This window comes from Mandrillus leucophaeus, unplaced genomic scaffold (assembly GCF_000951045.1).
Source record: "Mandrillus leucophaeus isolate KB7577 unplaced genomic scaffold, Mleu.le_1.0 Scaffold544, whole genome shotgun sequence".
NCBI lineage: Eukaryota > Metazoa > Chordata > Mammalia > Primates > Cercopithecidae > Mandrillus > Mandrillus leucophaeus.
This window is the reverse complement of record NW_012105853.1, coordinates 389485-411513: the sequence shown is the minus strand read 5'-3', so window position 1 is coordinate 411513 and position 22029 is coordinate 389485. Positions and strand designations below refer to the sequence as shown.

The 22029-nt window shown below is 45.9% G+C and overlaps 2 protein-coding genes across 3 annotated transcripts in view; one reads left to right on the top strand and one right to left on the bottom strand.

Moving 5' to 3' along the window:
- PABPC1L (poly(A) binding protein, cytoplasmic 1-like) overlaps window positions 1-1260 on the top strand; it is a 29766-nt gene extending 28506 nt beyond the window's left edge. For both annotated transcript variants that reach the window (XM_011997618.1, XM_011997617.1), the window contains exons 13-15: window positions 13-143; window positions 621-695; window positions 1070-1260. In XM_011997618.1, the coding sequence (XP_011853008.1) occupies window positions 13-143; window positions 621-689 (200 nt within the window). In that variant the 3' untranslated portion in view covers window positions 690-695; window positions 1070-1260. The remainder of the gene's footprint in view (window positions 1-12; window positions 144-620; window positions 696-1069) is intronic.
- A 2788-nt stretch (window positions 1261-4048) lies between these two features.
- On the bottom strand, window positions 4049-18452 carry TOMM34 (translocase of outer mitochondrial membrane 34). The gene is made up of 6 exons (XM_011997620.1): window positions 18348-18452; window positions 17023-17345; window positions 13702-13871; window positions 10660-10807; window positions 5391-5517; window positions 4049-5139 (listed from the first exon to the last, which is right to left on the bottom strand). Exons 2-6 carry the CDS (start codon window positions 17193-17195, stop codon window positions 5035-5037), a joined length of 723 nt encoding a protein of 240 aa, XP_011853010.1. The 5' UTR covers window positions 17196-17345; window positions 18348-18452; the 3' UTR covers window positions 4049-5034.
- Between the last annotated feature and the right edge of the window lie 3577 nt (window positions 18453-22029).

Sequence of the window (22029 nt, the reverse complement as noted above, 5' to 3'; positions counted from 1 at the left end):
TGTTCCACACAGGGGAGCGTCTCTACCCCCTTATCCATGATGTCCACACCCAGCTGGCCGGCAAGATCACGGGCATGCTGCTGGAGATTGACAACTCGGAGCTGTTGCTCATGCTGGAGTCTCCAGAGTCCCTCCATGCCAAGGTAAGCAGGAACCTGGGCAGCAGGGAGCCCGAGGGGGCAGGAGCAGAGCTAAGGGCAAGGGTTCTCCTAGTGGAGCTAATGGGCAGCTGTTTGGCCAGATAAAGTGTTTCTTCTTGCTGACACTTGAAGGCCTGCTGAATCTTAGAGTAGAGGGGGGGCTTAGGTAAGGGTTTGCTACTTTGCACCTCCGTGGACTAACTCTGTGTTGTTCCATAGGTAGGGTTTTGGTACAAGGAAGTGTGTTCTGAATCAGTGTAAGGGCTAAGATTTTTCCAGCTGTCCAGCAGTGTACCGCTGTGTCAAAGGTGACAGACAGGGCCATGGGATCTTGCAAGCAGTGGTGGAGGGAGGGTTCCACAGAAACACTGTGGATGGAGGAGGATCCTGTATCCAGGATGCTGAGCCAGGGGGAGGTCAAGGCTCTCCTGGGACCTGCTGGGGCAGCTGCACTAAGCCTTTCCCACTCATGTCCCACAGATAGACGAGGCAGTGGCCGTGCTGCAGGCACACCAGGCTATGGAGCAGCCGAAGGCGTACATGCACTGAAACCAGGTGGGTGGAACGGTGACAGGAGCAGCTGAGCCCGGGAGAAGCTGTAAGGAACTAGGCAGGGACTTTCACAAACACACTGAGAATTGTGCTGTGTCCCTGGCTTTCTCTGAATCACCTAGGAGTTTGGAGGAAGTCGTGAGAATCAGAGGAGATGATTAACTGTGATCAGAATGGGGGGTGGTGGAGGGTGAAGGAGGTGCCCTCTTGCCAGCTGCCCTGTTTGGCTTCATGCAGAATAGGTTGGGCTTTCCTGGGGCCATGCCTGGCTCCATTCTGCCTGCCCGAAGGCATGACCGGGATGAAACCACCTTCTTTATTGAAGACTGGGTGTCCACCATACTTTAAAACACTTACTTTTACCTTTTTGTCCTCAGAAAAGGAAATCCTCACTTCCATGGCTGCCAAAAGGACAGTGTTTCTGGCTCTCAGTCCTAAGGCCCTGCAAACTCTAACTTATTTCCCAATGAGTCTGTATCTATACTTGGGCTCTGTATCTGAATGAAGGTTGGTCACCCATCCAGCCTATTACCTTTTGCTTTGTGTATTAAAAGTGCTGCAAAATCTGCCTTGCCTCCCACCCTTTTGTGTCTGAGGGAGGTGGGGACAGAGCAAAGGGTAGACATGACTGGGGTGGGGCTCTGGCTCTGAGAAACAGAAACCATAAAGAAGTGCTGAAGTACACAGAGGGCATATACACAAGAGCAGGAGAAGTGTCAGGAACTGACCCGTCAACAGTGCAGTGGATGACAATATGAATATCACACAATGGACCAGAGCTACAGGGGCCTCCATCTGATGTGCATGGAGCCCCTGGCTTGGGCACCCCGCAGGGCAAACACCCAGCTGCTTCTCGGCTCCAGGCTGGCTAAGGGGTTGTGTAACATAATTAACCCTTGTAGGAACGCTTTAGGATACCTTCCCAGGTCGGGATTTTCCTCCCCTGGAAATGGGGAAGTCTCTCAAAGCTTCTTCGGGTCAGTTAGTGCTCAGCTTCCAACAGGGACGTACGGTCAAGTCTTTGCCCTCTCCTGTACCTGAGCAGCCAAATGAAAGCTTCTACTATGACCCAAGCAGACTGGGTTCTGCTAAAAATTCACCAGCAACAAATCTGACTGAGTCCCCAAGGCTGCTCTGCCACTCTCAGCTCCTCACTCTTCCTGTTCTCCACTCCACAGACCTCCAACCTGTCTTCGCCACACCCTGCCTACTTCTCTGGCTGCTTTTAATCTGTTCCCTGTGCAGATCCATCGTCTTCTCCCCAAATGCTGACTGCTCAGAGTCTTTCTTTAGTCTCAGTCCTGGGCTCTCTCCTTTTCTCATGCCATGTTCTCCTGAGCTATCTAATTTACAAGCACATCTTCAATTTGCACCTAGTCTAGGATGACTCCCCGTTTTTATCTTCAGCCCAGTCAACTCTTAAGAGCAACTGAGTCACCTTTCTCACATTCCACCACCTCCCTGCCATCAGCTCCTGGTTATCTTGGTAACATTCATGTATAAAATCAAGCATATGATTTAACTAAGTCCTCTTTTTTTTTTTTTTTTTAATTTGAGATGGAGTCTCACTCTGTCACCCAGGCTGGAGTGTAGTAACGCGATCGCTGCTCACTGCAGTGACCTCTGCCTCCTGGGTTCAAGCAATTCTTCTGCCTCAGCCTCCAGAGTAGCTGGGACTACAGGTGCCCACCATCACACCTGGCTAATTTTTATATTTTTAGTAGAGATGAAGTTTCACCATATTGGTCAGGCTGATCTCGAACTCCTGACCTCAGGTGATCCACCTGCCTCGGGTGGGGTTTACAGGCATGAGCCACCGTGCCTGGCCTTATTCTCTGATTCTCTCTTCCAGTGTTCTGTCTCCACAAATGGCCCCACCATTCTGTTGCAAAAGCTAAAATCGGAGGGTTTCCCCAGCCCTGCTGCCATACCACTTTCTCTCCTCCCATCTTCCAGAGAAAATCCACCAACATGACCTCCTACCAAATCGAAATCCACTTCCACTACCTAGTGGAATAAATCCACTAATTTGAGCTAAGCTCAACCCCTGCACTCACTACCTTCCACTGGTTAACTGCATCTACCCTGGCCCTCCCGCAGTCTGTCCTCCACCATGCAGTCCTAAGGCTTCTTTCAAAATGCCTCTCTAATGTATCATCCTTGCATAAATCCTGCAGTAGCTTCCCACCATTAGAATAAGGACCACTTTACACAGCCTAGGAGACCCCGCATGATCTGCTCTCTGCCCTGTCATTCCCACGTAACGGTGTTTGACCTTCTCTGGGAGTGGGGGTAGAATTCCATCACAACCTTTAAGACAGTCACATTGATAGCTGTGTGTCCCTCTCCTAGAAACATTAACCTATGAGAAGCAGAAGTTTTATTCCTCAAAGCCTCTCTGGAAAAGACTGAATGATGTTAACTTTCAAAGATGAGTGATGGGGATGAGGAAGCTTATCACGTTGTGTTCATCAGAAATTTCTGAAGTACAAAACGAGTAGCCTCTTTGGGTTGTGCCAGCCCTACCCTCTGCGTCTTTACTAGCAAATCAAGTTGCTTGCCTTCTAGAGCTCAGGATGATGTAAATCAGTTGTGACTGGATGTCATGAAACCTACCTCACATCAGTCCTGCCTGCTTATGAGACAATAAAGGGGTACAGTGCCCCACTCTGAAACTGTCCCTTGACTATGCCGATGGGGTTTGTCTAACTCTGCTTCAGCCTGGGTGTCTGTGATGGCTCAGACAAGACTCATCAAGAGAGCTCGCTCAGAGGTGGTATGCTTAACACCGAATGCTGCTTAGCACTGTGTGATGGGAGCCAAGGGATGATCAGACCCCTTTGTCTGCTCTGCTCTGTGGAATCCTAAAACTCCACTTCCATAAGGTGAAAACCAGCCCACGAAAGGGAGGCAGCCCTTGATGCTAGCTAGATCGTAAAGCACTCGCCAGCCTCACCCCATACCATGTTTTGTGAATTTCATCGGCCCTTTCAGGTCCCTGTACTCACTGGCCGTGCTCCCAGTGAGGGCCTTCCACATGCCGTTCTGTCCACGGTGCTTTCCCTCCCCTCTTCACTAGTTAACCTCCCTGTTTGGAACTCAATTCCAGCTTTACTTACTCAGGGACCCCCTTACCTCCACTGCATCAAATTTCCCCTTTTGGGCAGGAAAATCACTTTGACGACTGCTTCACGACACTCAGGCAAGCTGCAATTTTACATGTGTGGTAACTTCTTGGCTTCCCACTGGACTACCAGCCCTCTGAGAACAGGGGCTGTGTCTGTTCACTGCTGTCTCCCTAGCACTATTCACAGTGCCTGGCCCATGCAGACAGGTCAATAAATTTGTTCAGCAAATGAATGCCCAGTAAGCAATAGCTTTTATTATCACTACAAAGTTCCAGGTGCAAAGCTGAAAAGGCATAAATGAAAGCACAGGAGACACTGATGTAGAACAAAGCCTTTTAATGCAACAGCTTAAACACAATTCAACAAAATCAGTCAGTTCAAATTAACTTCAACATATTACAAAGAATTATGAAGCCCGGAGAAGGCCACTGTTGGAACAAAAAGCCAAGTCCCTGCCCAGAAAGCAGGACACTGACCAAGGAGGCCTCTCTCCCACTCCCACCTTGAGGAGGAGTGGCCACAATCACTGGGCTCTTTCATCAGCTTAGGTGCCTCTCTGCGGAAGGCAGCAGCACAGAGTCAAGGACAGCTGTCCAAGGGTCAGGGCTCCGCCTTCCCACCAAAGCAGGGCCTGAACAGAAGGCACTGGGGCTCAGACACAGGAGACTGTGCAAGGAAAGGACAGGACAGGGCAGGGCAGGGACAGCAGCTGTACACCTGGAGAGACTGCAGCCCTGGAGAACCAGCTCAACAGGCTGCTTTGGATCAGGGCCTTAGGTTTATCCCCCTCCTCCCACCCCTGCCCGGGAGCTCAGGTTGTTCAGATGGACTGCAGTGAGGTGGGGTCTGGGGAAGCTACAAGGGCAGCACTCAGTCTGCAGCACACTTGGGCAGGACAAAGCCAAACGCTTTGCTGATGAGGATTTGTTGGTGTGATCAGCTAGCTGGGTTGGGGGAATGGACACAGGGCTTCAGCTTCACGCTTAGCCCTAGTGGGGACCTTTCTGGCGCAACCACCATGTCTGTGTTTGACTACACTGAGCTTAATTTGAACAAGCAACGCCTCTTACAGGGTGGAAGGCCATCAAGGGGCTGAGAAGGGGGCTTCAGAGCTCACTTGGGGCATGCTGGGTTTCAGGAGTGGGCACAGAGCAGGTGACCCGTGGCTTCTCTGGGTAAGGTCAGGGAGGGGTTCCGGCTGCCCTGTTGGGATTTTAGTGTAGGTTCTGCTTCACTTCCTGCCGCAACTTCTGTGCAGGACCATTCCTAGGCTCAATCTGTAGGAGGTTGCTGATGTCTGCAAAGCTGGATTTATAGTCCTAATAGAAGAAAAGACAGGAGTGTGGGGAAGGTTCCCGGACTGGGGTGGGGATAGCTGCTGAGGCAGCAAAGTGTTTGCAAACCCCAGCCCACAGGCCTGCTCTGAGTTATCCTGGGCTCAGGATGAGAAGTTAAAGCTGCAGATATTGCCTCAGCTTGGCTATACCCTATGAACAGTGCCACTGGCATAAATCTCTGTAGGTATGTTGGGACCTTTTAGCCAGGATTTTTTTTTTTTTTTTTTTTTTACCTTGAGTGCTTTGTGGGCTTGAGCCCGTCTGTAGAATGCCTTCACGTTCTTTCCATCCAGCTTGAGGGCTTCTGTGCAGTCCTTCACTGCTTCTGTGTACTGCTTCAGGACCAAATAGCAGAGCGCTCTGAAGGAGAAAGACCATTTTGGAGGTTTCAGTCACTTCTTATGGGCCACCCACATGCCGTGGAGTAGTCTGAGAAGTGATCTCCAATTTGCCGAACACCTACTCTGTGCTGGCTACTTTATGTCTTCTTAAATCCTCACAACAATCCTAGCCTTTTTCACAGATGAAACATGCTGGCTCAGAACGGTAAACGAACTTGGGCCAGGTATCGCCAGTACTGAGGGGCAGACCCAGGATTCAAACAGGCAGGCGGTTTGTTCACGGGACTCCAGAGCTTGATCTCATCTAATTATATCATGCTGTACTGCACTCTCCTATACTGAGCTCTTTCAAGCAAAGAAAAGGTTTCCTGAAACCTTTCCCTTGACAGATTAAAAAATTATCTACTTTAAGGGAAAAAAAAAATAAAAACTACTGAACTCTAATGATATAATGCTGACATGGGGTGAAATGTAAAGACGTTTGCAATTTACTCTGAAGTGCATCAAAGACAATAATATAGACCAACAGATGGCTACACAGTGATTAGGCAATGTGACAATACTAATTGGATAATTTAGATGGTAGGTATATGGGTGTTCCATGTACAAGTCTTTCAACTTTCCTATATTTTGAACATTTTCATAATAAAATGTTGGAAAAAAGTCATGTGCATCCATACAACAATATATTCTGCATCTGTGGGTTAAAAAAAGTGCATGTGTATGTATATCTTCCTGATTCAGATCTAGTCCTTCTCTCCAAACACAGTCACTAAAAACAAACCGTCAGATGTCTGGGCGCTCATTACGTAAGTTCATCTGTTCCACCTTACTGTTTTCAGTGGGCGCAGGTATTCACTAAGTTGGACGTAGCATAATTTGTTTTACCAATTTCCTATTGAGAGGTATTTTTCATTGTTTCCAGTTTGTAAATAAATGATGCCATGATGAACATCCTTGTGCAAGGGACTGCTGTATCCAAAGATACATGCATTTTAAAATCTGATTGGCCAGGTGCGGTGGCTCATGCTTATAATCCCAGCACTTTGGGAGGCCAAGGTGGGAAGATCAACTGAGCCCAGGAGTTTGAGACCAGCCTGGGCAACATAGGGAGACCCCATCTCTTAAAAAAAAAAAAGAAAATCTGATTGTTACTGCCAAAATGCTTTCCAAAAAAGCTGAATAGTTATTGACAGAGCCTATTTTCCTACAACTGTACCAACTTTGGGTCTTAAATTTTAATGTATGCCAATATGGAAACAGTATCTCACTGTCTTAGTTGCTTAGTTGTGGGTAAAGCTGAACATCTTTACATAAGGGTTTTTAATCTTATGAAATCAAACTTCTCTAACTTTTCCTTTAACGACTTCTGTAACATTTTTTTACCTTCACATAAGAATACCTTCCCCACTGGAAGACAGTTAATCCATATGTTCTTCTATAACTTAATGGTTTCGCTTTTTACATTCCAAACTGTGATCCACTTAGAATTTACTTTAAAATAAGAAGGTAGGATTCATGTTTAACTCTAACCTGGCTAACCCAACACCTCTTATTAAATACTCTCTCTTTGCCCCAGACTTTATCACACACCAGATTCTCTCATGTTGGTGTTCTCATTTTTCTCTAACAAACTTACCATGAATTTAAAGAAGAAAATTCGACTAGTCCTTTGTGATTGCATGGAATTTATAAATTAACAGAGAGAAAAACCTTCTCCTTGTAACAACTTAAAAGACAGGCACAAATTCTTTGGCACTCCTCCCACTGAGAGGCGGAGGGGTATCTGCTCTCTCTCTTTGAATTCAGGCAGGCTCTGTGACTGCTCTGACCAACAGAGCACAGAGGAAGGGACACGATGTGACTTCCAAGGTTAGGTCATAATAGGTCTTGCAGCTTCCACCTTGGTCTCTAGAAACACTCGCTCTTGGAGCCTTGAACTGACAGGGAAGAAGCCACCTACTCTGAGGCCACCACGCTCTCAGGAAGCTCACGCCAGCACACATGAAAAGGCTGCTAAGAAAGTGGAAAGAGGTGCCAGCTTGCTCTAGCAGTTCCATCGCCCAGCCATTTGAGTCAGGCAGCCCGGCTGCCAATCGAGGAAGAAGGCTTTAGAGGATTCCAGCCCCAGCTACCATCTTGCTGATCCTGCATGAAAGACCCCAAATGAGAACTGCCCTTCCCTAATTCCTGACTCATAAATTACAAGCAAAATAAAATGGTTGTTGTAAACCACCAAGTTTTAGAATAGTAGCCCCTGTTTTGAACTTTGAACACAGAGGAAGTCCTTTTTTGGAGACAGGGTCTCGCTCTGTCCGCAGGTTGGAGTGCAGTGGCATGATCACAGCTCACTGCAACCTCCACCTCCTGGGTTCAAGCGATTCTCTCACTTCAGCCTCCCGAGTAGCTGGGATTACAGGTACGCACCACCATGCCCAGCTAACTTTTGTATTTTTTGGTAGAGATGGGGTTTCAGCATGTTGGCCAGCCTGGTCTCAAACTCCTGACTTCAAGTGATCTGCCCACCTCGGCCTCCCAAAGTGCTGGGATTACAGGCATGAGCCACCGTGCCCAGCCTGAACATAGAGGAATTCTAAGGAAACTAAAGTTTCCTCCCCATAGGCTTGGCAATTTAAAGAAATAGCCAAGTGTCTGGGAAGTAGAGGAACCACAGTGAAAGCATTATGCACTGTATTGTGACTTCAGAATAGAAAGGTAGTGATTACTAGGGGCATATGAGACTTCTCAAGACTATATTTAAGATGATCAAAATGCGTAACTTCAGGTAATAAAACAAACACCCTTGACTTTTGGTAAATGAACTGACTCTGTATCCAGTCAGAAGGGTTTTAATTACAAAGGGGTTGGGAAATAACACGAGTGAGTGAAAGGGAAATAAGCCTTGGAGTCACAAAGATCTGGCTTAAATCCCAGCCATCAAGTATTAGTTGTTTAACTTTGTGGTCATTAATTTATCTTTCTGAGCCTGATTAGGTAATACAGGACAATGACCTAAGCTGAAGAACTGCTGTGAGTACAAATGAGATTCTTATGAGAGCTGTTTCAGGGCTGGCAAGTTGTAGCTGCTATGCACTCAGATGTCACCTGCACAAAGGGAGCCAAAGTAAGCCAAAGCCTAGGAACTGTGTCATTCAGATGGGTGTACATGAGGTGGAGCATTAGACTATGTTCAAGACGTTCCAGGATGTGGTAAAATGTTAGCCACAATGCCTAAAAATTCATTTTGTCATTAGTCCTCTAGATTAAATTATAAATCCAATGCAATCACAACCAAAAGCTGTCCAACAAAACATTTTTTGGAATTTGCCAAATGATCTGAAGGTTTAGCTAGAAGAACAAACATGGGCAAATACTAGGAATGCTCTGATTAAGAAGAATGAAGAAAAGACCAGCCTTATAAGATATTATAAAGCAAAAGTAAAACAGTGTGGCGCAGACACCTGCATGAAGAACGGTATCTAAACAAGACAAAACACAGCTCCAAATGTGGCAATGATCCAGAAAAATGAGTTAATGGAGGTGTCTAGCAGCATAAGGTAAGCAAGGTGAAAGAGGGCCCAGAGATAGAGGAGTTAGAAGATGCCGCACAAATATGAAACAAATAGGCTGCAGGCTTCTTTTTCAAATTAGCCTGGCAGATTGAGGCCCCTCTGGTCCAATCAGCAATAAAACCACAGGTGCAAAATTCCAAAATATAAGCTTTAAAATTACAAGTTATCTTTCCAACTCATTGGGCAGCAAAACCTGATCTGAACTGACATGAAGCTACTTCGTTTCTCTATTCCACCCCATGTGAACATGGAATTTCCAAGTTTCACTGGCAGAAATACTTCTGCAAGCTGCCCCAGATGCTGCTGGAGTGTTACATAATTCAGACCATATTACCTCACTGAAGTGGAAAACACTTCTTTTTTTTTTTTTTTTGTGACAATCGAGTCTTACTCTGTCACCCAGGCTGGAGTGCAGTGGCGCGATCTTGGCTCACTGTAACCTCTGCCTCCTGGGTTCAAGTGATTCTCCTGCCTCAGCCTCCTGAGTAGCTGGGATCACAGGCATGTGCCACGGCGTCCAGCTGATTTTTTGTATTTTCAGTAGAGATGGTGTTTTGCCGTGTTGGCCAGGCTGGTCTCGAACTCCTGATCTCAAGTGATCCTCCCGCCTCAGCCTCCCAAAGTGTTGGGATTACAGGCATTGAGCCACTGTGGCTGGAAAACACATTTTATCTCAAGAGTTTGGAATAAGGAACAATGTGTCTACATTAGATCCAAGATTTTTGAACTAGAGAGTGATACATGTATACTGATAGGGAAGGATTTATAACATTTTATAATAAATGTTTTATACTAAGCATTTGGTTTTGATATGGGCTCTTGCTGAATGTTTCAAGGTTCTGAGAGTAAAAGTAACAGGAAGATCTTGTTGAAGTCAGATTCCAATTTTGGTGCCAACATTTACTGGCTGGGTGAGTTGAAGGCAAAACCTTTCCTTCTCTGAGCCTCAATTTTCTCAACACTAAAACAGAAAGACCACCTGTAGTACCTCCGAGCATTGTTGCAGAACAGTCCCTCCTACACAGTGAAGGGACCGCGCCCTGGCTCCTAGGCTCTGTCAGTGATCACTGACGGCAGCTCCTGGTGCAGGGCTTTCTACAGGCCCACAAGTCTAACCCTTCAGGCTAGACTGTACCCGTCCTTCTTGCTCTCAGGCCAGGCAATGGTTACCTCACACTTTGGCTTCTGGGTCAGTGCTCTCAGACAGAAATGATGCCAAAATTTCTAACAGGAGGGTCTTGGAGAAGGGTAGGGAGCAGCGTGGTGGAGTGGACAGGCTAAGAGGCTTGTGTTAGGGTTGTGTTGCAGAGCAAGCACACTGCTTTTACTTACATTATATGCTTATGAAAATTCTGGGGACAGGGGCCAACAAAGCCCAGGCTACCATTTGGCATCCCTCAGTTTCTACCCTTTTGAGATAATGAATGCCACTGGTCATGTCTAGCTCACAACAGGGATGCATGTTTTCAGCCATAACATACTTGACTAAATGCTAGGGATGAAGGGCCCACTGAAGTCCAAGAGTAGACTATGAAACAAAACATCCAGTGTCCTGAAATGCCCCAGGCCAGCAGCTATGTAGGAGATACCTGTTGCTGTACGTGGCAGATTCCAGGTTACTACACAAGAGGCTTTCACTGTACTTCTCAATAGCTTTCTTATGGTTTCCCTTCTTTACAAGCTCATTGCCTTCTTCCTTCAGAACTTTGGCTTTCTCCACATCCCCAGCAGAAGGCACTAGATACAAATTCAGAAGAGGGAAAAAACCATGGAGCAGCACCCAACTGAGATCAGTGAGATCTCTTCAGCATCATCCCTTCCAAACTGTTCACAATCCTCTCTCCCAGAGATTTCCTCCACTGTTGTAAATCATCCTTCCTGATTAATGACTTCCCCCAATTAATAGCTTCTGGGCAATTCAACAGTTTTTCATCAAGAAGTTGGGGACTCCTGATATAAATACATTTTTGCATGCACATAAAAATATATAAACGATAAAAAGCAACCCAGGTTCTAGCCTTGTCACTGCCTCTTGGTAGCTGGAAGATCTTGTGTGACCTACAGAACTTTTGGACCTCAATTTCCTCACCAATAAAATGAGGCAATACTAATTACACAGATGGCTATTTTCAGGGTCAAATCTGAGAGTATGTAAGAAAGTACAGAACACACTATATACTTAAGGCAGGATAAGAAGTAAATAAATATTAATACACATCTGGTAAAGAAAGGGTATAGTTTCTGGACTATGGAAAAAAGGGAGAAGAGCTTGCTATTCCTCATCTCTGGTTTGGGCTGAGCCTGTGAGTATCCTCCCTCATCTAACACATGCAGCTCTGCTCCAGCCTTCAAGGAGAGGAAGCAGAGAGAACAAGGTGAAATCCAAGCTGCTCAACTTGGTGTACAGGCCCTTCACTGCTTGGCCCCAATTAATTATTCCAGCCTCGGCTCCATATCATCTGCTTTTTAAATTTTTTAGAACGATGTTTACAAAATACTAAATATTTATGAGCAAGGTAAGATTATAGGTTTACACTGTGAATTCATCACCCAGTTAAAGAAAAGCCACATAACTAGGACCTTTGAAGTCCTGGGGGACCCTCCTCAATTCAATCTACTGCTGGAGGAAACTATTATCCCCAATTCTGTGCTTCTTTCCCACCTTTTAAAACCGTTTAACTGTATACAATAGTACCCACAGAGCAGTTTTGGTTTGCTTTGTTTTCAAACTTCATACAGAAGAATAAGTAAGTCTGTGTATTCTTTTATGACTTGGTTTTTCTTTTTCCCCTTAATGTTATACTCCTGAGATTCATCTGTGTTGATGCACAGACCTGCAGCTCCTTCATTTTCATTGCTGCAATACCACAGCTAAATTGTCCATTCTCCCATTTATGGAGATCTGGGTTATCTCCAGTTGTTTTTTGCTATCACAGTCTTCTATGAACATTCCTGTGTACATCTCCCTGTGCACACGCACACGGGTTCCTCTCGAAGTAGGGCTTCAGCTTCACTGGCATCCTACAACACACTACTCTGCAGTCATCCTTATTTCCACTGTTCCCCCCATGCACTTTCATTCCCCAACTCTCTCCACTGTCTCTGCCAACGATTCTTCCTCCCTTCCCACCTGATGACCTCCTTCGAGGTCCAGCTCAAGGTTCCACCTCCACTGCCACCCCTTCTGAGTCTTTCCCCGACTCCTTCACACACTTAAGTCAGTTTCTATTCTGAAATCCTCAAACACTAAGACTCTAAAGCACATGTTCCTCTTCCTTGTGTTTTAAGACACTGTTGACATGTCTCAGTCCCTCATTTGACGGAGAGGTCCCTGAGGGCCAAGACTACCTGTCCTCTCTGTGTCACACTGCTTAGCATACACATGGCTGGGAACACATGGCTCAGTGACCCTGAAAGAATGAAATCAATGGCAGGTGCACTGATGCCATCAGGTTCATTAGCACCCCACATTTTCATCCTAGAGAAGAGTGGGGAACACTTACCAGGCTCCCACAAACCAGACTGAATGCGACCCATGACCAGACAGCGGTTCTCCTGTAGAAGGTGAGTAACTCTTGTCCTCCCCTAACACCTAAAGGTCACTTACACATGGCAGGGCTCCATCTCTGATCCCTTCTGCACCTCTAGCCTGAATCTCTAGCTTGCTGGGCTGGGACCATTCCCCTGGAACATTAAAAGAGCTTCCTAGTGCCTGACAAATGGCCTCTTCCTTTCACACAGTTGAGGTGAGGAGTCTCCTGTTTTTGGCTGCCCAGCCTGGATCTTTCTCTTCTTCATGCTCCTCCAGGGATTCACACAGTGTACATGCTCTTGGGAAGCGTCACTCTCTAGCTCTGGAGGTGGGGCAGGTGCCTCAGGGGTGACCTACTCACAAATTCTCATCCTCCGGTTATGGTGTGTACTTCAGGGAATGGCCTATAACCATGAAGACCAGAATAGATTGAGAAATCGATTGAGAAAATATGTGAGCTAGAGGAAAAAAAATCCTGTCTTTTCCTAGTGAGCTAACAGAGGAAGACTTCCTTTCTCTGGGTCATGAGGCATGGGGTATGGATGTGAGGAAGGGAATTGCTGTAGCTATTTTGCTACTAGGAGGGAAGCTTGCCAAAGACAAAGCTGACACACAACAGAAAAGAAAGCTGAGATAAGTACAGAAAAATGGAGTTAGTCTGTTAATACAGTAAGCTGCTGGAGTAAACCTTGCCTGAATTCTCTCTGGATTTTTCAGTTTTATGAGTCAATAAATTCCCTATACTATTTTTACCATGTTGAGCTTTCTGTTTTTGCAACCAAAAACATCCTAAGTACTACATCCCAAGTACTACCAGAGGAAAGAGCAGGGAACTCACACTGCATGCCTATGTGCCAGGCTGGGAGTTTTATGTGTCTTATGTCATTCAGTCCTCATGGTTGTGAGAAAGACTTTATCATCCTCCTCACTATACAGCTGAGAAAACAATCTCTAAGAGATGAAGACTTCTATTTCGTTTTATACTTTGTTCCTAAGATTATTTTTATAACTCAGCTAAACAATGCCAATTTTTGCAGGACTAATCTAGAGAAAACGGATAGCAGGAGATTGTAAGACTGGGCAGGGTGTCACAGCTCACCTCTGTTCTTTGTAGCTGTGGTTGCTTTGGATTTGCTTTTAGCCATCTCTTTGTGGTTCTCCGAAGGCAAAGAATTCCACCTCTTCTGAGCTGAAACAGGCACCAAGGGGATAGAGGGCAGCTTCAGGCGCCATTCAGGCCCAAGCGAGTCCATGAGAGCTCTGGTCATTCTGGAAAGGAAGGCAGGATTGCAGGGAGGTTTCCAGCTGGGTCAAGAAGATATTTCTCCTTTCACACACCCATGGGAGGTAGGCCTTTTCAGAAGAGCCAGAGCTGCCACCCTCCCCCTTGTCAGAACCACCTCTTTAACTCCTCCAACATGCTGCAATACAGGAACAGAAGTCTGCCACCCATAAACGCCATCTCAGATCAGTCACCATGACACTTCTTGAGCTTGATCAAACTATGTTACCTTTAAAGTGGGGATCTGTTGCTTGTTAAGGATACTTAAACCGTGATCCAAAAAGACTATAATTTCTCCAAGAAAGAATCGTATGTTTTGTTTCATATTTTATCAATGAATCGAGTGCACAACCACGCAAGCACCTGACATTTGTTTAATGCTCAGGCTTTTTAAAAAATGCAAAGCTTACGTCATTCTCAAATCTTACAACTCCTCAGGGGTTCCCAATTCCCTAGGCTAATGTGGCCTGTGAGATCTGGTCCCCATCCTTTCCTGTCCCCCTTCACTGTGAGCCACATTCCCTTCTGATCCTTCCGTTCACGACTTTGCACATGCTTTTTCCTCTACCCAGAACAATCATTTCCATTTTGGAAAAAGATTGCCACCTTCCAGGCCTGGCTAACTCCAACTTATTCTTTAGATTTCAGCTTAAAATGCCACCCAGGGCCCAAGTTCATTCTGTCAACTGATCTCCAGCACCTGGTACATCACCTGGCAACCACCAGGGCCCAATCGGTTATGTGTTGAATGAATGAATAAAGCTAACTGTATACTTTTTCTGCTCCTACAGCCATGTTTCCTATATTATAAGAATAAAAACCACAGACTGATATCACCACAAATTCCAAGATCTCTCGGGCTAGGCTGTTTTCCTGGCGGCCAAGCAAGCTATTTCAAACCTCTACTCTCCTCAAACCTGTTCCCTGGCCCTTCCCCTTTTTTAGAGCAAACTTCCTCATACCCCAAATACAAACCTACCTGCCTGGGTGCCCAATCCTTCCTATTTCTCTCCTGTCACAATAGAAGAGACAATGGGACTAATCCTCCCACCTAGGCTCTGGATCCCATCTCCAGATACATATAATTATATATACATATATATATATATGATTATATATAAAATGTTATATATAAAATTATATATATATAATTTTACATTCATTCTTCTGATCTTATCTCTTTCAGGGACCACACCCAGGCAGCACCTCCCTCTCCCACATCTTCATCCCTCCTACTAACTCCAACCATCAGCATTTAAGTCCCTTTAACTTTTTCCTCACCTAATAAAACCATACTGGACACCCCTTGCCATCACAGCTACACTCCCCAGCCTCCCTTCAAGCCTGACTTTCTGAAAGCATTGCCCTCTGGCTCCCGATCCCACTGACCAGCTTCCATCAGAGCCACCGGTGACTTCATTGCTAAACCTTTAATGTAAGCTCCTTGGAACACCTGACACTAATGATGTCTCCATCCTTCTTGTAGTACTCCTTCCCTTGGGACATAATTGCCCTGTTTCCTTCCACCTCTCCAGCTGCTGTTCCTCTGTAAGTCCCTCAAATGCTGGAGTTTCTCAAAGCTCCATCCTCTTCCCACTTGCTGTGATGTTCTTTTTCTCTCTCACAGCCCTAATCCACCTCTATGCTGATGATCCTCAGATCCATATGTCTGACCTGTATTTTCTTCCTTTGCTCCATGTGAATACCCAACCGTTTTAATTACATCTCTAGTCTATGTCCGACAGTCACCTCTGACTGAATGTCAACAATCTGAGTGCCTTCTTCTATTCCTCCCTTCTTGCTACCCTGCAACCACTAAAGCTTGTTGATATATTTCCTACACGTCCCCTGACTGGTCCCATTGTTTTCTCTCCACCCTCTCCCTGGATTGTTGCATGGCTCCCTTCCATCCTGTTGCCCTTCGTATCATCCCTCAACATGGCAGCAAAGAGTTTTTCTCTAAAATACAACTCTGCTCATGTTGCTCCACTGCTACAGACCTTTTCATAAAGCCTCACTTGCTCAGGATTAAGTCCAAGCCCCTGAACACTGGGTCTTGTGTGACTTGGCCTCATCAACCTGTCCCAAGCTGAGCTGCTACCTGCAGCACCATGTGAAACCGACTTCTTACAATTTCTGTAATCTGTCATGCTTGCTTACCCTTGCACATGCTGCTCTGTCTTCTGGCTAGCCCCCTACCCCACATCTCTCAATCTTAGCTCATCTCCTCTAAAAAGCTCTCTCTGGCCTCCCCTTCTCCCTCTCAGCTAGCTAGGTGGCTCCTTTCTGGCCTCAGAGCCCCCTGTCCTGCCTCCTACCATGGCGCTTATCATGTTGTACTGTGCTTGCCTATTACTGACTGCTGTCCTCCTTGAGACCAGGACCTCTATGAGGGTAGGAAGAGGTATGTCTCAGTCATCAGCCCCGGTCCTACAGCAAAGTCTGTCACGTAATTGGTAGATTTTGTGGAATCAGATAAATTAAAAAGGAGGCAAAGAGAAAACAAAGAATGCTGGTAGACAAGTCAAGCCAGCAATAAAGCACTAAATACATACCATGAAGTCCTGTTAAGGGTTTGCTATTTGTATAGCGTTTGGCTTTCTAGCTGCACACGCAGAGGGGAAACATGATCAGTTATACAAATGGCAATATCCATGAGATAAAAGCCAATTACTGCTCAGAGACCAGAAAGGAATTGCATCTGGGGAACCTCTTGGAGGGGTCACAGTGCAACATATTGAACCATGTCCACAAACCATATCCTTTTAGACTTGTCATAGCTGCTTGGGCTTGTGTCTTATTCTTCCAGTTAGAGTCTGTATCTCTTTCTCATTTTGGTATCCCCCACTGAACCTGGCACAATACCTTAAACAGTGCACAATAAATATTACTGTGTACATAGATACTGCGAGGCACATGTAGGCAAAAATCAATCAATCAATCTCAGTAATTTGGACTCCCTGAAAACCTGCTAAATACAAAAGCGGATTTTCCTTTCACACCTTCCCTTACGTGCCCATTGGGAGTTTTCTAAGTGTAGCCAAAGGGATCCCCTCAGAAGACAGACAAGGCAATGGCCCGCAGCCAATCAAGGACAGGGAGTTGCTGTGGAGACTACTTGCTGTGAATGGAGCTCACCTGTTGATGCCTTCTAGGGCTGACGTCACACTATTATCAATCTGTAGCACAGTCTTATAGTCAACATAGGCCATAGGGTACTTCTCCAGAGCCTCATAAGCAGATGCTCGCCGCAGCAGGGGCTTAATGCTGAAGGGAACCAACGCCAGTGCTCTAGAATAGGAGGCAAACATGTCAACTGGCTGGCTGCTGAGCCACCAGGGTTTCCCTACAGTTTCTTCCAGGCAGGGTTATCTGGAGCACTCAGCGTACAGGAAGTAATTTCTGGCTGAGAGACACAGCTAAAAATGCCAAACCTCAGAACAGGGATTTTTCAGCTTAGCCTGAAGTGAGGAGGGGAAAGAGGGCAGAGAAACATGAATTTTGTTAAATGTGTGTGCACGTGCATCAATTTTCATAGTTTCAATTGCCCCAAAATCAAGAACAAACGCCTCATGGCTTTCACGCTACTATGTGTTTTTACAGTTGTGGTCTAGTGGAATAATAAACAAGCTTTGGAGTCAGATGGGGTGGTGTCTGAATTCCACCTCTGCCGCTAACTATGTGACCCAGATAAATCACTTTACTGCCCCAACCCTCAGCAACTAAGTTCTGGCCTGGGACACATGGTAAACGTACCCCACAGGTTGGTCGTGAACATTCAAAGAGAAAAATCTAGCACGGGGCCTGGTACAAATTAATTCAATACAGGCTCCGTGAGTATGCTCACACCCTTCCTGCTCTCCTGGCTATCACCAGGGCATGAATCTAAAGCAATGTCACAGGACAACAGATCTGAGAACACATTTCAGGTAAATGTGCACGAGTTTAATGATGATAAAAGAATATTAGACTGGCTTGAAGAAAAAGAGATATGAAACATTGTTCAGTGTCCTCTAAAAGTGGTCATTCATGAATACCATTTTTTTCCTTTCTCCTTGCTTCTTCTGAGACGTCTATTAACCTCTATTCCTCCTTCTTTCCTTTGCTCCCTTCCCCTCACATACTCCCATCCCTGAAAAACACCTGGGCAAGCCAGTTACTGGTCTGCAACTCCACTTCATCCCCAGGTTTCAAATCTCACAAAGACTTTAAGGCCTACTTCTAACTTCCCATCCCACTCCTGTTTCGGCAGTGGAGCCAAGACTCCAAAGACGCAAGTCAGGGGCCATAAGGACCAAGTAGAGATTCCCATTCTCAGTAACCTGGTGAAACTCAGTGACACTTTCTTAATATCTGTCCCAGATGTAATTGATGGGATCCTTCTAAAGAAGAAAAAAGCCAGATTAACCCAGCCTCCTCTTCTGAGACGCTCAGACATCCCAAAGTTACCCTCAGCCACTTACGAAGTGCAATCTTTGATGCAGTCTCTGCAGTTTCCATCCTTCAAGTGACACGCTGCTCGGTTGGAGAAGAGAACACTTTCTTCTTCTGGGTCTGAAGAACCTGCCCAGGTAGAGTGGGAAGATGATCAGTCTGGGAAATGGGTGCCTCAGGGCACTAGGATACATTGCATACTCAGAGCTCTTTGGGCTTTGTGTTAAGGCAGTAGAGATAACTATAACCTGATCAGGCTTGTTGGTCTGCTGGGCTGGCGTGTTTGTCATTCTTATGTGACAGCAAGGACACTGAGCTTTCTGCCATTCAAAGGGAACCAAGTATCTCCTCATTCACTCATTCCAGCACTGAACTTGATAACACACAAAAGATATACATGAAATACTAGCTTCTGCCTCAAAGAAATCCATGCCGTAACTACTTGGGTTTGGGTGGGCATGGATGGATGGGTGTGTATTTTATTATAAAAAGCATTTAAATCCATGAAAGAAAGGAAAGAAAGAGAGAAAGAGGGAAGGAGAGGAAGGAAAGGATGGAGAGGAAGGGGAGGAAGGAAATAAAGAAAGAGAACAAGATGATAAACGCTATGATAAACGAATTGACCAAAAGTTGTACGGACACGAAAGACCCATGAAAGACATGAGACTAGTTTTACCTCGTCAAGCCAGAGAGGACTTTGTCAGGGAAATGATAATTGAGCTGAGTGTGATGGGAGTACGAGAACTTTTATCAGGAAAAAGCCTTAAGCTACCCCATGGGGAGAATTATTAGACATTTTCCTAAAGGCAGTCCTTACCCTCAGGAATCGCAGAGGCTCAAGTCCTTCACTGTGGCCACAATGATCTTTATTTATTTTTGAGACAGTCCCACTCTGTTACCCAGGCCGGAGTGCACTGGAGTGATCTCCGCTCACTGCAACTCCGCCTCCTGGGTTCAAGCGATTCTCCTGCCTTAGCCTCCTGAGTAGCTGGAGTTACAGGCGCCCACCACCACGCCTGGTAGAGACAGGGTTTCACCATGTTGGCCAAGCTGGTCTTGAACTCCTGACCTCAGCAATCCATCCGCCTCGGCCTCCCGAAGTACTGGGATTACCGGCATGAGCCACCGTGCCCAACCAATAATGGTTTTTATTTTTAAAGATAATTTTCAACCACTTCAGACCCACCAGTGTGGGCCATAATTTTAAAAAGAATTGAAAACAGGGTCTCTTTTTGAAAATTTTGAAACATACAGAAAACCATTACCTCAGAATCCACCACTAGATTTAGCACATGTTATATTAGTTCCCAACTTAATTTTTAGAGACAGCGTCTCACTCTGTTGCCTAGGCTGGAGTGTAGTGGCGCGATCAGAGCTTACTGCAGCCTCGAACTCTCGGGCTCAAGCAATCTTCCCAGCTCAGCCTCGCAAACAGATAGGACTACAGGTGTGTACCACCATGCCCAATTAATTTTTAAATTTTTTGTAGAGACAGAGTTCCACTGTGTTGTTGCCCAGGTTGGTCTTGAATGCCCAGCCTCAAGAAATCCTCCTACTCTGGCCTCCCAAAGTGTTGGGATTATAGGCATGAGCCATGGCACCCAGCCCTTAAAATTTTTTTTTATAAAACTCCGGCCATCCCCATCCTTATCCCTGTGCTCCCTCCCCAGACTGCCAGAGGCCAGAACAATCCTGAAGTTGGTATGTAACATTTTCAAGCATGTTCGTCTACATTTTTGTGTGTGTGTGTGTGTGTTAACAGGTAAGATACCATTTTATGTCTCTTAAAGCATTTCCTAAGCGGTATCATACTGCCTATCCTTCTGCAACTTGCTTATTTCACTAAGTATCCTGTTCCCATGTTGATATTTGATATCTTTCATTCAATACCAACAATAACAAGTGTTTTCCCCTCTTGTTTTGCCAGGCCCAGAGGCGGAAAGTACAAAGAATAGTAAAATACATCCTTGTCCTTAAGGAGCTAAGTATAAGTACCCAAAACCTGTAATCCATCTTGAGTCACCAGAGTACGGTTGCTCAGAAACAGCAGTGGTGCGGCGGAAAGGGCATCAACCCTGCCATCCTGACAGTCACTCAATCGCTCTGATCACGCGTGCCCACCTACCACATGAGGACATCACTTCACAGACTCGCTGGAAGGGTTCATTGTGTCAGCCTGTTCCCTGAGCTCTCTTCATGATCAAGAAGGCTGATCAGAGAAATAAAGAGACTTGCCCAAAATTACCTAGAAAATCCGTAGCGGCAGCAGCAGAACCAAACTCTGATACCAGGCTAGTTTTCCTGTGGACCCAGAATTAACCCATACAAACGTACAAACTTTCCCAGACCAGCTGTGGTGAGATGAATGAAAATGACAGCAACATCAGTACCTCAGCTTCCTCAGCAACTTCATCAAGCAAGGCTGACATGAGGAAGTGGGCCTAAAGGAGAGTTTTCTAGAAAAAAGAAGAGGGCAAAGGAGTGACTTGAAACTGCAAAAAGTGCAGACCAAAAAAAAAAAAAAAAAAAGAATGAAATCTGGAGAGGATGTGAGGAGAAGTCTAGCAAAATGATTAAAAATTTGGACTTAGCATCAAAATCAAACATCCATATTCAAATCACGGCTCTTCCATGTCTTCACTGTCAAAGGGAGCCAATTTAACTCTTGGACTCCTCCTTTCTAAGCGTCTTATCCACAGGGCCATAAAAAAGATCGAAGTAGATCATGTCTAAAATGTCCAGCACATGGTAAAGCAGTCAACAGATGCTAACAAAAGGAAAAAGAAAGGAAGGCGGCAAAGGGAAATAGGTACTGAACGGTGACACACAGAAACCAGGATCCAAGGCTCCTTTCAAAAGTCAAGGCTTTAACCAATGAGGGTTTCTGATGAACTCACTCTGCAGAAGGGGCTTTGGGCAAAGGCCTGCCGTATGCTGACGAAAGCTGGACGCTGGGAGAACAGGTAAGAACATGCTATTCTTCTGATTCCAACTCTCCAGTAGCTTCCCATCCAGTAGCTTCCATGCCAAGCTTCCAGTTTGGCATGAAATCCAAATTTCTTAGCAGGGTTTAAAACCCCTCCACAATAAATAACGGTCTGCCTTCCTAACTGACCTCATGTCCTCCTATTCCCTGCCCTGGCTCACTATGCTTTGACCCCTGAAACACACCATGTTTATATCGTCTGGGGGGCCTTTCTCATTGCAGTTCCCTTCAGGACCGAAAGCCTTGTGCGCTTGGCTTCCCATCATTTAGACATCACCTTAAATATCACTTCTTCAGAGATGCTGCCGTTGATCTCCCGCTCCAGTCAACTCTATCACATCACCCTATCTGTCTTCTTCCTAACCCTGATTATCCCACAGGTCTGGTTTACTTACTGACTCGCTTAAGACTCACGGCCTCCCCACCGCCCCCACAAGAATGCGCTGTCCTTGAGAGAAGGGACTTCTTGTGTCTTGTTACACAGGAGGTATATAACAGCTACTCAACAAATACTAACTGAAAAATGAATCGCTGCGGGGGAGGAGGGTTTAGCTCTATCCTTAGGGCTCAGAACGAGGCCTAAATAACTTAGGGAGGGGCCAACAGGGCAGTTAACAAGCAGGTGGAAAGAAAGGGCCGAGGAAGTTTCTGGTAGGATGCCGGAGTCGGAAGGGGCTGGAAGGGTGGGGGGCCGCGCAGGACCGCTGGCCGCGGGCAGCGCTAGG

Bases quoted from the DNA above. Each gene is read 5' to 3' on its own strand.
- TOMM34 (XM_011997620.1), bottom strand. From the start codon at position 17,195: ATGTTTGCCTCCTATTCTAGAGCACTGGCGTTGGTTCCCTTCAGCATT. The intron at 13,872-17,022 runs GTGAGCTCCATT...CTTCCTTTCCAG, and splicing joins GCCCTAGAAGGCATCAACAG to AATGACCAGAGCTCTCATGG. The intron at 5,140-5,390 runs GTAAAAAAAAAA...TTCTTCTATTAG, and splicing joins AAGCCCACAAAGCACTCAAG to GACTATAAATCCAGCTTTGC.